Source organism: Parasteatoda tepidariorum, chromosome 12 (genome assembly GCF_982258835.1).
Source record: "Parasteatoda tepidariorum strain Cologne lab strain chromosome 12, Ptep-v5.0, whole genome shotgun sequence".
Lineage (NCBI taxonomy): Eukaryota > Metazoa > Arthropoda > Arachnida > Araneae > Theridiidae > Parasteatoda > Parasteatoda tepidariorum.
Genome location: NC_141766.1, coordinates 1,112,344 through 1,129,896, shown reverse-complemented (window position 1 = coordinate 1,129,896; position 17,553 = coordinate 1,112,344). Strand labels below are relative to the sequence as shown.

The following is a 17,553-nucleotide window of genomic DNA, read 5'->3' as shown; positions in this document are numbered from 1 at the left end:
AAAATAGTTTTTCTTTTGTGAAAATCAAATTTGTTGATCAGGTTCCCACATATATTACTGTAATAGTTGATCAAAATTTATCTTTTAAGTGTTTTTATTGATAATGTAAAGATTAAAAAACTTAATTTAACATTTCCTCTAATCATCAGTAATGTTCAGCAAATTTCAAATGTTTTATGTTATTTAAATAAGTCTAATGATCTCAAGTTTGATAATATTCCAAATCTTATTAACTCTATAACTGTCCAACTTACAGAATTAGAAAACTTAAGCACAGATAATCAAAAATTAGGTATTAACTTTCTAAAAGAGTAGCTATCTTTACTTTTTACTCAAAAAAATCAAAACCGATACTCTACAGACTTTCTCATTTTTTCTTCATTGCTTTTATCTATATCTCCTCATGCATATAATTTTTTGAGAAGCAGTGGTTATGTTATTCTACCGCATCATTCAACTAAAAAAAAATTATTATGTCATATGATATTAGTCCTAAAAATGAATCCACTGCGGAAAACTACTTATCTTACATTAAACAGAAATTTGATTTTTTAACTGATGCAGATAAAACGGTTACTGTTATGATAGATGAAGTCCATTTAAAACCTTTTTTTTACTTTAAGGGTGGCAATATATTAGGAGCGTCATATAATTCTATTGAGGCTGCTAACTCTGCCTATGTTTATATGGTGCAGAGTGTGGAATCAGGTTTCAAAGATGTTGTAGCAATAATGCCAGTAAAAACCGTGAATGCTGAAGTGCTCTATGAGATATTAATTGGGCTTGAAACTATAGGTTTTCATACATTTTGTGTCATAAGTGACAATAATTCTATAAACCGCAAGGCAATGTCCAAATTTTCAACACCTCCTGAAGTTCAGGTTGAATATCCACACCCATTTGATAGCAGTAGAAAATTATTTTTTATTATTGATAGTGTTCATATAATTAAGTGTGTTAGGAATAATTGGCTAAATCAAAAAAATTATAATTCTTGTATGTTTTTTCCAGAATTTCAGGTAGATGTTACTAATGATAATGATATTGATGATAATGTAAAAAATGTACCATTAAAAACTGCTTCATTTCAAGCTTTACGTAAGTTACACGAATTTGAAAGGTCTAATTTGGTTAAATATGCACCCACATTGAGTACAAAATCTCTTTATCCTTCTAACATTGAAAGACAAAACGTAAAACTTGCTTTAAAAATATTCAATAGACAGTTAATTAGAGCTATAAATTCACTTAAGGAAAAATTTAATATTTTAGATCTAAAATGAACAGCTGAATGTATAGAAATTTTTGTAAATTGGTGGAATATTATGAATGTTAGAACAGTAACTAAAGGATTTCATAAAAGGAATGAATATCAAAAGCCCTTGAGATTAAAGATTTTTCTTTTAGATATTTAAGCGCATTTCTTGAATGGTTAATACCCAAGTAGCACAGGGATATTGTAACAGCTTTAGTTTACATCGACCGACATTGTCAATATTGGCGAAAATCGAAATTGTGTGTACGATATTGTACGATTCCCGTCAATTTCACATTAAAAATATGTTTGTAAAACTTATCATTTAAAACTTTATTGTGTCCTTAAATCAAAATTAATCATTTAAAAGACAAAAAATGACGTCAAATTGTTATAATTCCAAAAAATAAGTTTAAAATATAAATTTAGAGACATCCGAACAACCCCGGACAATATTTGATATCAATATTGCAATCGTGTTTTTGTCACGACATTGATTTTTTCTCTAAATACTGAGATCTACGATCTATACCACTCGGAACCGTAACCATAACCCGTTAAAATGCTGTTTATCATTTACCGCTACACCTGCGATCTATTTATCTTTTGTCTACTTATATTTAAATCTAATTTCGTCTCATAAGATTTATACCTTCGCTCATAATGTAAATGGAATGAAAATTATTTAGATTTAGCGAGCCCGAAAACTCAAACCAGCTGAAGATGAAGGGGAATTAATGCACCTTGTTGAACTGAACGAATTCTCTGATCTTGGCAGGTATGTGCTGTTTTTAATATATATAATTAAATTATATATTGCAAGAATTACATTGATTTCCACCTTTTTCTTGTCCAGGCTGCTTAACTATTTAATTATATCACGTTATTCAATTCTCATATTCACAAACAGTGGCGTAATTTTATAGTATGTTTGGAGATGTTAAGCCTTCTGACATGCTTATGTTTATATTTTTCACACCTGCCAAATTGTACGTTTGATGAAAAATATTTTTTAATACTTGAACTAATTAAAAATTTAAGAGCTAAGTGAGCTAACAAATGGATCATATTTGCATATTTTTTAATTATTAATTTGTCATGGTAGATTGAAATGTTTTTTTTTCGAAATTTAAAATTGAAGATTTAGTATGTCTACTAGATTGATTTAATATGTATACTGAAGATTTAATAAGATATCTAATGTTGCTGCTAGTAAGAAGTTTTTTTCTTAACCGTACAAGTTTGCAGTATATATATATATTTATAGATATATATGTGTGTGTGTTTATGTGTTTAATTATTATTTAATATTATGCTTACTGTATCTAATTAATATCTAATGTTTAAATTACAAAAAAAAAAGAATTGAATCATGAAAATTTTATGTGTCTACATCTTACTTGCCGAACCGAGTAGCTCATTAATCAAGTAATTCATAATTTCAGAAGGGGTTTTAACTTACATAAACTGAAGTTTGTTGACTATTAAATTATATCACATTATTCAATTCTGATATTCCCAAAGATCATGTTTACTTTTATTAGTTCTGTGCACTATAACAATTTGTCTGCTTTTCTCGGACTAAAAAAATGTCTGAAAGATGACGAACTTGTTCAACGTTCCTCCCATATGCTCGTGCCAAAGAATAGGATATCTCTCCTGATACTATTCTTTGGGTACATATATGTATTTATTAGGGTACATATAGGGTATCAGCACACCTAGAAAGTCATGGATTTCTATATTGAACAAAATTTGTCATGATCTTTACTATTATTTTTTTTAAAATTGCGGATTTAGGTTACTGAAAAATCTTAACTTTAAAAATGGAATCCACCTAATTTCATAGCGTTCTGAATATCTGAATTTGTAACAAAATATCCAATCTTAATCATATTTTATTAAAATATAAAATGTTTCAATTGTGTTCTTTAAAATTATTAAGGAAAGAACATCCTTTCTAGAGCGAATAATCTTTTAAACTTCAGTGATTTCAGAATCTCATTAATTATTTTATTTGTTTAATTTTTTTTTTATTTTAATCAATTTAAAATTCTTGTTTAGGCTTTTTATGTTACACTTACTTTTAAGAAGAAAAAAAGCAGCCTTAAAAAGCTATATAAAAGTTATTTACTTTTGTATTTTTATTCAGCTATTTAAATGCTTCAACTCTTTCTTTACTCAATTTTTAAGTTTAATATCAATAAATGAGAAGATTTAGAGCCCCGTGGCAAATTTGCAGAGACACAGCAACATTTTCGCTGAACATTACAAAGTTCTTGCAGAAAGATTTTTCTTTTGAAAAAAAAAAAAAAAATTACCTTTATTTTTTGACAGAAATTTACCAGTTATATTTGAATCATGCATTTGAATAATAACTTTTTGGCGTGTTCAATATACGCCAATAGTAGCATAAATTGATGGGTTTTTTTTCTGTTGTATTTTCGTCAGTTATTGATGTTGATTTTCAAGTGGATTTTAAATATCCCGATAAGCAACCTGAAAAATTCGAATCTTGTATTTGGGTATTTACTTTTTAGGTCAATAATTCTGTCGAATTTTATCAGTTATTGCTATTGATTTCTCCATAGTTTTTTAAATCTGATATTTATTATACGATATTTTTATACAACAGCCTAATCAAGAAACGAAACACTCTTTTGAGGTGACCAATTCGTGTGAATTTGTTGTCAATCTTTTTTTTTTCGCCGAGTACTACTGCGGATTTAATAATTTGCAATTTTTTTTTACTGTGATGACAAAAGGTGAAGGAAATAATTTCTATATCCCCCTGCCTCCCAACAAAATACGAAAATGTTGCATGTAATGTTATAATAAAAATTATACGCTCAATTTTAAAAAAAAGTTATACATAGTTTTTTGTTTTAAACACAGTGCTTTTGTTATTTTGAATTAGTAACATAACTGTTTATTTTTGTGAAAAGTATCTTGCAGAAAGATATTAGTGCTAGAGAGTTTTGTCGCAAATAGCTCGAAAAAATTCTGCTTCAAGGATTCAGAGTATAACAGCTTTGGTTATACCTATCATTTCAATTAATGTTATTATAATGCTTTTTTGAATTTATTGTAGTGTTTTTGTCGGATAAAATAGTAACTTCGGTAAATCATGACAACTTCTTGGAATTATTGATGGAAAGTCAGGGATTTGAAAATCTGAAATGTCGCAGATACCATGTACATATCAAAATGAAAAGCAATCCATAGCTGAATATGTCCCAACTTTGCAACATATTTTAACTTATGTGATTCTTAAGTCAAATATGACTGCACAGTCAATAAAACACTTATCACATGATAAGTGTTTTAATGGTATGGGTATTTCTCCGCACACTATTTATACATAGAATTCTTGATAATTGGATTCGTTAACATACAATCTGATATTGCAATGTTTAATATATTTATGCACAGGCCATTGCTTTGGAAGCTTCTCATACAAAGTAAAGAACTAATGCAAGAACTCTTTTAGAGAATAAAGTGACTGAAATAAGAAATAATATATTATAAAAATAAAAAATGTAGATAATTCCTTTCTTCAGCAATCCTATGCCCGTTTTACTTGTGTGGTCTTAATTGATGATAAAATATGAGGTACATTTTGTAATGGTTATTAAAACATTATATATATATATATATATATATATATATATATATATATATATATATATATATGTAAAATGATGCAGTCGGACCGAGCAGGGAAACAGACACAGGATTTTAATTAAATCAGAGTAACTTTTATTTAATCATTCTTAGTTGAGTGGGAGCGAAAAAGTGATGTTTACTCCATCAGCAAACAGTCTTTCTGGTAGGGAAAATCTTGCAAAAAATCCGAAAATGCCTTTATTTAGGGAAAAGAGGGAAAACTCAGAAATTACTATTGGTTAATTAAATATATCACGCGATTCTCACAAGACTTAAAAGGAAAAATATCTTCATTTAAATTTATGTATAGTTGGCTAAAAATAGATTTAGAAACAGGATGTGGTTTCTTTAAAAGTATCATAAAGTGCTTCGAAGAATTAAGTAGTAATAAATCAGGAGTTGTTTTATAACGAAGAAACTAACATAAAAAGATTAATTGAAGCTTTTTATGTTACATCCCCCCTCGCCGAAAATTTTTTAACTACTATCAAAATTTTAAAAATTATCCTTTTGCAAAACTTTCCCTATGATGACACAATTAAAATAAAAAAAATCAAATTGTACTTTTAACAAGATTTCAAAGTAATATGAATTATAAAAAATACATATAAGTACACAATATAAAAAAATTTCATGAAAGTCTCGAGAAAAAAAAAATTGAAGTAGCGCTACCATCAAAATGAAGTGTTAGATCTTCATTTTCAATAGTTTTTTGTGATTTAAGTTTTTTCAGTCCTTTTTGAAAATCACTGTAAATAAAGTTATTACTCATACTAACACAATTAAAATAAACTTTTCACTATAAGAAAATTTATAAAAATTTTCTAAAAATGCAAATATTAAAAAACATGAAAATACAAGTGATATGAGATATACAAATACAAATTGACACTTTTTCCAAAAAAATTTTTCTTCAGGATTTGTACATCTTGAAAATAAAATGTATAAAAAAATTTGACACAATGGTCTTTAATCTGAAATTTAGGATTTCAGTGTTGTTAGGGGAAAATTTTTGCTGGATTAGGGGCTGTATTCCCCAAAAGGAGGAAAACAGTCCCTAGTCTCAACAATGATGTACTGGAAGATCCTAGTTTCAATAGATGCTTAAGTTTAAATTTTTTTGGTTTTCACCACAGAGAGAAACTACCATCGCCCCATATCCTTTTAGATTGGGTAAACATTGAACTTGAAGAAGAAAATTTGAAAGGTCGGATCTTCCAGAAAAAAGGGGACCACATGTTCATTGAACCATGTGTAATGTTGTCATATTCGGTGTTTTTAATTTTATTTTAACATTGAAAAATCATTAAATTTAATATAAATATATATAATTATTTCTATTATATAAACTATCACATGTTTTTTATTCGTGACATAATTTCAGTTTGTCAGGTGGGTGGTACCTTCGCAATTTTGATATATGAACTATTTCTGTATTTTCTTTATTATGAATATTCTTTTTATTTATTTTATAATTAACATCAGAAATTTTTTCAAGAATTATATATGGACCGGAAAAAGTGGGGGTAAGTTTCCTAGTATTGGGGTATTTAAAATCTTCATACATTACAGTATCATTTGGGGAAAATTCAATATGAGTGAATCTTGCATCATAGTAAATTTTATTTTTTTCATGATATTGTTTAGTTCTTTCAACTGCAATTTTTCTTGCTTCTTCTATTGGTGGAAAAATTTCTTCAGATAAAGGATGATTAAATGGGAGAGTGCCAAACATTAAATAAGCTGGTGGGAATTTAGTTACTGAATGTGGAGTTAAATTGTATTCTTCGGTTACTTCTTTTAATAATTTAGGCCAAGGAATTTTTTTAGAAGAATCATTAATTTTACATTTTAAACGTGTTACAATGGTTTGTCCTAAACGTTCAACTTTTCCATTAGTTTCGGGTCTATGGGCTGTAGTTAACAATTGTTTGATTTTGCTATGTTTAAGAAATTTTTTAAAGTGGGAAGAAGTAAACGCGGCATTTCTATCACTCAAAATACTGTTAGGGGTTTGAATTTGAAAAATTTGGTGCAAAAAATTTACATAAGTTTCCGTAGTTATTGATTTAGATGCAAAAGACCACATATATCGAGTGTGATGATCAATTACTAAAGTTAAATATTTTTTGGTAGAATTGTAATAATTAAAACCACCTACACTATCGATTGCAATTATTTCAAAAGGTTTGTCAACTGGGGGCATTTCCTGAAGTAACCCAAATCTTTTCTGTCTAGGTTTTTTATTAATTTGACAAGTATGACAATGTTTGTTAAAATTTGTAATGTCCAAAGTAATATTTTCCCAATAGTAAACAGGAGTAAGTAAATTAATAGTTTTTTGAATTCCGGGATGGCCAAATTTTTTATGAGTAATTTCAAGTAATTTATGCCTTAAAGAAAATGGAACAACAATTTTGGTAAAACCCTTTTTACGTATACACAAAACATTATCTATTTTAATAAAATTTCCAGTTAAATTATCATTTTGTTGGGCTTCGCGAATTTCGTTTAATTGCAAAAGATGTGAAAAATGGCTTACATTATTTAAATTAACATTACTATTGTTGTGTTCAATATTGTCAGGAATATCTCGGGATAACATGTCAGCTTCAAAGTTTAAGGTGCCTTTTGTGTATTTTATATCATAATCATACATACTCAATAGTAAAGACCAGCGGAACAATCTACCTTTCAGATTTTTAACATTTTTTAACCAAACTAAAGCCGCATGATCTGTATGTATGGTAAATTTATTTCCAAATAAATAGTGATAAAATTTGTTTAATGCATCAACAATAGCAAGACATTCCAGTTCTGTGATGGCATAATTTTTCTCATAGTCTCTAAGAGAACGAGAATGGAATGCTATTGGATGTAAGACACCTGAAACATCTGGCTGTTTCAAAATTGCTCCAACACCACTTTGACTTGCATCAACAAAAATATGACATGGTAATTTAGGATTAAATATTTTCAAAATTGGTTTACAAACTAAAGCATTCTTTAAAATTTCGAATGCCTCTTGACATTTGGGAGTCCAACACCAGGTTGTATTTTTCTTTAAGAGATTATTTAAAGGTACTCTAATTTTAGCATAATTATTTATAAATTTATTATACACATTTATTGAACCTAAAAATCGTTGAAGAGATTTAACATTAGTTGGAGGTTTCAAGTTTTTAATTGCTTCAATGTTGTTGTTATCAGGAGTTACTACACCATGACATATTTCATAACCCAAAAATTGAATTTTAGTTTGCAAAAAAGAACATTTAGAAGGTTTTAATTTTAAATTTTCAAATCTACATATTTCAAAAATTTCCTTTAGATGATTTATATGTTCTTCAAAATTATTAGAATAAATTATGATATCATCAAAATAATTAGCAGCAAATGAAACTTTATGTTTAGTGGGTATTCTACGTATTGTTCTTTGAAAAATACTAGGGGCGTTCTTCCACCCAAATGGCAATCTTAACCATTCGTATAACCCACTATTGGTGACAAAAGCAAGTTTTTCAGTGTCCTCAGGGTTGATTGGAATTTGCCAATAACCACTTACCATATCTAGCCTACTAAAATAAACACTGTTCCCTAATTTATCTATAAGAGTTTCTATAAGAGGTAATGGTTCTGCATCCGATTTAGTAATTTGATTTAATTTTCTGAAGTCTATACACAATCTACTTTTTTTATTTTCATCTTTTTTATAAGCTAAAGTTACTGGAGCAGAATAGGGAGAAGAACTTTCTTTAATTATATTATGCTTTAACAATTCTTCAATTTGTTTATCTATTTCCTCTTGTTGTTTTGGGGAAGTTTTGTATGCTCGTAAGGATACTGGTAAGTCTGATGTTAATCTTACCCTTTGAGGTTCAATTCTTATTGTCCCTACATCATATTTATCTTTAGCAAAAATATCTGAAAAATCTTCCAAAATTTCCTGAAGTTGGGAATTTTTTTCATCATCTTGAATTTGCATAATCCCGTCAACATGATTTTGACAATGTTGCGCACCATTATCACATTTAGTCTCAAGAACATTTGAAAACTCAAGATTATTTTCAGTTTTGCTATTTAAATCTTTATTTTTAAGTCTACTTTTTGTTTTATTTTTCTTAGAATTCTCTTTGTTTACATTTTTATTTTTGTTTATTTTCACGTCCAAAATCTTATTTTCCATAACAACTTCTTCCTTTTGTTTATTTTTATTAGATTTAACATTTTTTCTTTTATTTCTACTTTCCTTATTTTTATTCTTAGCTTTATTTTCTTTGTTGGTATTTTTGTTGCAATCATTAATCTGGATTTCAGGAGAAATGTGTAAAGACAAGTTGCTTTTATAATCCGAAAAAGTGATCAGTTTTCTCCGATTTTGCATAACAACTCGTTCAACACAATCTATCACAAATTTAAACCCATTACATTCCTTTAAACCCAATATGGCATAAGGTAGATCAGTATTTAAAATGTAAAATTCCACTGACCTAGCTATATTTCCAATTTTTAAATTTAAAGTACAAGTGTGGTTAAGTTGCAAAATACCTTTTGTTTGTTTTACATTAACAAAGTTCTTTCTTTCTTTTAGGACATTAAGTTTTTCAAAAAGTTTAGTTGGGATGATATTTAAAGTACTACCTGTATCAATATTTAACAGGATAGTTTTATTTGTCAAAATCGGGTATTTGTCACTTTCATAGTTTTCATTTTTATTTTGTATGTATCCGGATACTATTAATTGTCAATTTCGTGGTTGGTCACTTTCTTGTTTATGCTGAGTTTGATTCTCAGTCATAAAAGAATTAGGTTTGTTTACACAATTTTGGCCCCAATGATAAGCATTGGTTATACCAAGCTTATCACAGTATTTACATGGCTTAGGAGGCAACTCCTGGGAAGCCTGGGCGAAATGACTAGTTTGTTGTTTATTTCTTTGAAACTTTTCATTTTGAATTCTAGGTCTAAATTGGGATTGTTGGTTATAACTTTGATTAGGCCGGGAAATGTCGAGGATTATAATTTGGATTACTTGAGTTGTTAAAGAATGGCCGCCTTGGTACCCAGCCTTGATATTGTGGTCTATACCCATTAAATTTAGACTCTGGTAATTTTTCAGTTTGGGGTAAGACCGTAGGTACATCATGAATTATTTTCGAAACAATAGTGAGCCATTCAATTGGGGTTTTAGGTTCTTTTAAAACCAAAAGTGTTCTGATTTGGTGGGGCAAACCAATAGATAGACCCTCAATTATATGTTCATTACTTAAATTTATTTTTCGACCCGACTCTACCTTTTCGGTAAAATACGAATTTAGGTCTTTAGCTTAGCCCGAAAATTTTAAATTTTGAAAATCGTTAAAGCCAAATGGAGGTGAAAAATAATGCTCTCTAAAAATTTCAACTATTTCTTGATATGAATTACAATTAAGACAGTTATTAATATACAATTTTAAAGCTGAACCTTTAATGAATTTTTGAAAATTTCTAACTTTCCATTCGTCATTACATTTAGCATCTAGAGTTTGTTTTTCGAAGTGTTTGAGCCAGGATGTGAATTGAACACCAATGTCCGGCTCAAAGACTAGTATGTCTGGTTTATCCTGTACACTTTGATCCATACTTAATTTTTGTAAATTATCACTCAATTCTTCTTCAGAATTATCTGTATTGCTTTTGGCATTTTCATCCATTTTAAATTTGTAATTTTTGCCACTCCGTAAGGGCATTCAAATAACCAAAATAAATTTTAACAATTAAATATAGCATTTAGAAGTAAATTAAATCTCATAGTTGCTTATTTATCGTTACCTTACGATAAACACTAAAGCAAAATTTTAAAAAAATATTCAATTGATCATATATTACAACACATAATATAATCAAAACGAAACTAAATATCCTTTAACATTTTTATGCTAATAATATTAAATCAATTTAATAATATAATATTCCTCGAAGAATAAGTAAATTTCAATAATTATAAGTTTTTGAAAATGCATAAATAAACAATCAAAATAAGAACAATGAATAAAAATTAATAATCATGAAAAATTCATAATCATAAAAATTAATAATCATCACAATGAAATATCAAGAATGAGAAAAAAAAATTTCCGAATATAACCAAAATCTATTATTATGTTCGCTGTTCAAACACCACATATTTTGATAATCAAAAAATATTTGTAAATTATTATAAGCACGGATCGAAGTAAAAGCACGGATCGAAGTAAATTTTCATTATATGAATACCATTGAAGAATTTTCCATCGAGGATTATCACTAAACACTGGGAATCACTGCGCGAATCACTGTATTATCACTAAACTGTACACGCGAACAGAATCGTAGCCATTAAGATGAACTTCTGGAAATGTAGAATCGCTGTCACTTTGAAATAAGCAGGAACTCACAAATATGGAACAGATGGTCTTTAGAGGCATGGAATTCTCGAAAAGGGTAAACGAAACATTTTTTTTTTTTCTTTCTTAATGTTTTCTCCATAGTCGCACCATTCCAAGAGTAAACACGAGAAGAGTTAGTAGAAAAGGGGAATAAACCATCTTCTTCGTTAAGATGAGTCACTGACTAACGCCGAAATTGATAAATTTGCAGACTATGCTTTCAAGGTTCATCCAAATCCAATTAATTTCGCAGCATTGGCAATGAACTGCTAAGCATTCTCTGTGAAGTCTTCGATCCGTTCGTTAATAGGCTCAAATCTTCTAACATAGTAGAAGTGTGTTCTTTTAGTTATTTTTTTTTTTTTTTTTTTTTATGTTTTGAAGAAGCATTTAATATTATCCTGCGCCCGTTTCATCAGTTCTTAAAATCCTGCTCGGCTTGTAAAATGATGCAGTCGGACCGAGCAGGGAAACAGACACAGGATTTTAATTAAATCAGAGTAACTTTTATTTAATCATTCTTAGTTGAGTGGGAGCGAAAAAGTGATGTTTACTCCATCAGCAAACAGTCTTTCTGGTAGGAAAAATCTTGCAAAAAATCCGAAAATGCCTTTATTTAGGGAAAAGAGGGAAAACTCAGAAATTACTATTGGTTAATTAAATATATCACGCGATTCTCACAAGACTTAAAAGGAAAAATATCTTCATTTAAATTTATGTATAGTTGGCTAAAAATAGATTTAGAAACAGGATGTGGTTTCTTTAAAAGTATCATAAAGTGCTTCGATTCGAAGAATTAAGTAGTAATAAATCAGGAGTTGTTTTATAACGAAGAAACTAACATAAAAAGATTAATTGAAGCTTTTTATGTTACATATATATCTTTTTTTTTCTTTCAGATATGTTATTTTGAAACCATCTGTAAAGGCTATTTATGTTCTTTTACTTCAACACCATCTTGGAATTGGCGATGAGGAAACAGTGTTTTGAAAGCCTCTCAGCTGTTACAAACGCCATCTTAGGTAATTTTATAGACTTAGAATTTTAAAATTTGTAATAAGACTTTACTTTTTTGTGAGTCATTATCTTGCACTAAAATGAATCAGTTATTCCTTAAATTAACTACCCTGGTCCTTCCTGTTTTATTTTGCTTAGTTTGTATTCTGAACTCTAATACTTTTACAGCATTGTATGTTTCAAAGTTCTAAAGTTAGCCGCTCTTAAGGTTTTGTAATGTTTTTCATGGCATCTTTTCTCAACCATGGCATCTTCTTCTAGTTATCAGGGTTAGTTGATTTAAATCAGCTTGATTTATTACATGATTTAAATCAAATGATTTTAAAAAAAAGAGAAAATCGAAAGTTAAAAAACAGTGTTTTTAAATTATTGATGCTTTTATTATTTTTTTTTCTAGTTTTAAAACTTATTTTAAATAAATTGCTACATTAATTAATTTTAGTTATTGAAATTGCTTTCTTTCTTGGTGTATGTTAAATTCCAACACATTTGAAATTGCATTTTTAAAAAAATTTTTGATTCTTGAGATTGATTGATGGCATTAAATGTACAAATTAAAGTACACATTTAATGCTGTCTTAATATAGACTTGCATAGCTGTAGAGAGTAATTAATAAACATGAATTTTTTCAAAAAAAATGCAAAAAAAATAATGTTAATTAAGTTCTACCTTTTGATTAAAAAAGCATGGAATTAAAATCTACATTATATTTTATTAGTGGAAAATGTTTATTTCTAAAGCTATAGTAGAAAGATGGATTATATTAGAAAGAAATTACCCTAATATGTCAAAAATAGAAGGAAAGAAAAGGGGGCTGATGAATTCAGATGTTTTTTTTCCTGATATAGTGTCATTCTTCCCTTTCAAAGTCTATTTGAAGCAGCAGAGTTATTAACTGGTAATTTTTTCTCATAATATGTTTATAGTATCTTTGACATAATCAGATTTTCTATAAAGAGATTTTGTGAAAAAAAATTTCAATGAGTACATAGATTTTTTAAAAAACTTTTTAGCTTAACTTATCTATTTTGATATAAGATTAAAAATTTATTACCACTTAGCAGTACCTTTACAGAATACTTCACTATATCTAAATCAGCACTGTGGTAACCTCATGTTAGATGTGGAATTTGTATTGACTGGCCGGGTTCCAATCCCAGCCGATACTGGGATTGGAACCCAGATCACCTCATTGAAAGATGACCAAATAATTTTAAAAAAATTATTTGAAGAAAAACTTTTTTCTGTCTATTATATTATAAAACATAATATTTTCCATATGTTATTAACTTACTCGTAAAGGGCCCCCATATAAAAATAGGCACGGTGCTCCTGGAAACATAAAAACTGCTCTGATTCTATACAGAAGAATTGTCAACCTAGGGCTGTTAGTAGTACCTGCGTTGTGCTCATGTCTACTTTAGTTCATGTAATTTTTCAATATAACTATTTGTCTTTTAATTTAAAAGTATTAAAATTAACCACAGTTCATGTCTTATTTTTTTTTTCAGCTGCTACCTTCAAACTGTTCAAAGAAACTAGCTGCTACCTTCAGACTGTTTAAAGAAACTAGCTGACTAGAAAAAGCTGAAAAATTTGGTGAAGTTCTTGCCACCGCCAATGACCGGAAAGGCAGGAAGACTAAGTTTGCCTCAACTGACACAGTTTTGTTTTAGAAACAATTGATTGTATTAAAGAATACAATAAATTATAGAAATTAGTATATTATTCTTTACTATTTAATAAAGATTATATTTCATTTACACATTTGACATTTGTTCAAGCCCTATTAGATATTTTGGCAACACTTTAATGGATAAAGGCTCTAAGAAAATTAGATCGCAGCTTATTGTACCATGCTTACCCTTTTTTAAGTCAGAAATCTGAGGAAGTGACTCCTGTTATTTTATTATAACTATCAGTGTAAATATTGCTCTTTTTTCTTTTTAATCAGTTTTCTTAAAATCGAACCTGATGCTGTGAAGATAAGGAATTTTGTTTTCCCATACATACTATTTTAATAAAATACAGATTATATAACACTAGAACGTCACAGCAAAAAAGTTTATCGTTTTAAATTAAACATATTGTGATTTTAATCTACATAGTAAAATATAGATGCTGTAAGAATTATTGCACAAATCACTTAAAATATTAAAATTATTTCACAGTATAAATGGCTGCTTGTACCCTGAAAAAGCGAAGAAATATCTTAACAAAACTATTTACTTTCTAGCTTATTTTCTGCAATAATAGTAAAATGTACCTGCCTACCCAAACTTATTAAATATTTATAATTAAAAAATTCTACAAGTTTTGGGAATAACAAATAATTTAATTTTAAACAAGCTAGAACGGTTTTGTTAGGTTTTTCCAGCTTACAAGCAGGCATGAATATTTTCAAAAACTAATTTTTATTTTCTCAAATAACGTAATTTTGGCAATTGTCTGCATTCCACAGCATTCATTTTTTAAATATCGTGTTGACGATGTCGGTTGACATAGTACAACGTTTGTAAATGCAGAGAGATGTCGATCGACGTTACCCAACGTTCCTACGATATCGAACAATATTGTTTTGCAATATTGAATATACGTTATAAAAGGGGTCCATTTTTATATAGTACAATATTTCGCTACGATATTGTACAATGTTCAAAGCTAAGTTTTTACGATATCGTTTTTGTGAATTGTGCTACATGGGTACTATGGGGCAAAGCTATTTCTGATACTGGTAGATTAACCTCAGAAACTTATTTAGCTCTATCTTTAACGACGCAAGGCATACAAAAAATTTGTCGCTATTGCACTGAAGAGTTAGGTTTAAAATTTATACTGGCAGGTAAATTTCAAACTGATAGTTTAGAAGCAAGATTCGGTAAATATAGACAATTAGCTGGCCGCCAGTATGATATATCAATAACTCAATTATATGAATCAGAAATGAAGCTGAGGCTTCAATCTACTTTGCCATTGATTTTAAAATCAAATGTTTTCGGCTATGTTAAAATAGATTTAAACAATATTGAGAACAAATCTGAATTTCTTAACAGTAATTTACTATGCAATAATAAATTTGAAATAATAGCAACAGAAGAGGATTTGCAACAATCTAATAGAGTTATGCTTGTTATTGTTTATCTTGCTAGTTATGCCGTTCATTCAACATTGAAATTCCTTAAAAATTGCTCTTTTTGTAAGTTATTGTTAACAAGAGATGAAGAAATTCTTTATCATGAAAATAACATTTTGATTCACCATCAAGATCGTGGTGGACTAAAATACCCTGTGAGGGAAGTTATAACTATTGGTTTGTACTCTTATGTAATTATTTTAAAACTATTAACTGAATTTGAAGAAAGTTTTTTAAAAGTTCATAATCAGAGAATTATCTCTTTAAACATAATCAAAGCTGTATTGAATGACGAAGAGAAACACTTAAATTTTGATTATTGTGAAAATGAACATTCTTCAGATGTTGTCATTCATTGTATTGTAAAGAATATTGTAAACATCATATTAAATAACTATTGTAAATTGAAAAATGATAGCATTTGTAATGCCTCCCATTCAAAAGCTAAAGAAAGAAAATTAAAAACACTTATGAAATCCATGAAAATTAAATATATTTCAGTGAAATTTGTGTTTACATTTTATTTATCATTTTTTGAATTTGCTATTTAATAAAATATTTGTTATCTAAGGTTGCTTACTTTATTTTAGTTTATCACTTGTAACAATCACACTTCCACAGGAAAAAAATACAAATTATAATCATTCTTTTGATGTTATGTTTTTTTTTTCTATCTAAACCTTGTTTGAAGACTGCATTTGATTTTCTAAAGTTTCCTAAGCTCATTTTATGTCATTATTTAGATACAATTTCTGTTTTATTTCGTATACTCTAGCAAAATAACATGCAAAACATAATCATTAAAATCCAAAGTAATCATCTACTAAAAATGTAAGTATCATATTATAAAAATTAGACCCTTTTCTCAGTTTTATATCAAAACTATAATAATAATAAATGTGTAAAATCCCTTTAAAAATATATTTCTTTGTTTTTAATCCGTACATTTTATAATAAAAAGCAAGATAAAGTTTTCCAATTTACAAAATAAAACTGGTATTTAATGCTTAAAAATATATTTTTTTCATTCACACAGCAGTTATTTTTGTTAGAATTGCTTTATTGTTAATCATTTCTGAAAACAAATAAATATATTAAGCATTTTTACACAATTTAAGAACATTTAATCTAGACAAAAATCAGTAGATGAGTAACGAAAAAGTGTCGAGAAACGGAAGGAAAAAAAACCCGTCATCGGCAGAAGTGATCAGCAAATCTGGGCCTAACTGTATGAGTCATCGTTTTGCGTCCTTCGACTTTCTTCCCATCTAGGGTATTGGTTAAGTACTGTTTGTCTACGATAGGTACTCTGTCCGCCACAAAGTCTGCGGCAGTCTGGTGCTATGGAAACAAGAAGAGAGCATTTTAGGGAGGGTGGCTTCGATGAAGAGGTCTCTTTTTCTTTCGCCTTCGATGATAGCTTGTATTGGGAGTATACCAGATTGGCTGACTCAGCCACCAGTAGGAGACTTATTTAATCTGATTCAAGAACTTTTTTAAGATTCGCATGAATATTTCTTTCTTACTTAAAATAGTTCTCTCGATTCAATCAGTTGTTATTTTTTAAATACAAAGGGAAAAAAGTGAACAAATTCTGACATTAAGGGTAGTACAGGTTTTTTTAATATTACTTTTTAATTTTACGATATTTATTATGAATGTTCATTGATTGTTAGATGGTTTAATTTCTAAACTTGCACATTTTTTAAAGCAGTTAATTTCGTTTATTACTTGAATTTTCTGGAAAAAGTGAAGAGCTTAAACTTATAACTCTGATTTTAAAATAGAAATAAATAAAATAAAAATAGTTCACGTTATCTGTGCCGGAGAAATATTAAATATCTTTGTTTTGATTATTAATTTTTAAATATTTTATTTATTTATTTTTGAAACTGAAAGCAAGTGACCGCAACTAGGATGAAATCTAAAACTATCAACGATGATTTTTATCAGCACCCATCAAACCATCTGAAATTATCTGAAGTTTTTTTTGCTTAAATTACGTTTTCTTATTCATATTTTATTGTAACTTGTACATTTTTTTTTCACTATTTATTAAAAACAGTTTTTATTA

The 17,553-nt window shown here is 28.3% G+C and overlaps 1 protein-coding gene across 2 annotated transcripts; it reads left to right on the top strand.

Moving 5' to 3' along the window:
• LOC147800884 (uncharacterized) lies at positions 1-16,049 on the top strand. Of its 2 annotated transcripts, none has more exons than XM_087155786.1 (3): positions 1-2,033; positions 12,228-12,350; positions 13,889-16,049. In XM_087155786.1, the coding sequence occupies exon 3, from the start codon at positions 14,876-14,878 to the stop codon at positions 16,028-16,030; it is 1,155 nt and encodes a 384-aa protein (XP_087011912.1). In that variant the 5' UTR covers positions 1-2,033; positions 12,228-12,350; positions 13,889-14,875; the 3' UTR covers positions 16,031-16,049. The 2 variants fall into 2 exon arrangements, with proteins under 2 accessions (XP_087011912.1, XP_087011911.1); XM_087155785.1 differs by having other exon boundaries at positions 13,858-16,049.
• Positions 16,050-17,553: the final 1,504 nt, after the last annotated feature.

Coding starts and splice junctions, on each gene's coding strand:
- LOC147800884 (XM_087155786.1), top strand. CDS start 14,876: ATGTCGATCGACGTTACCCAACGTTCCTACGATATCGAACAATATTGT.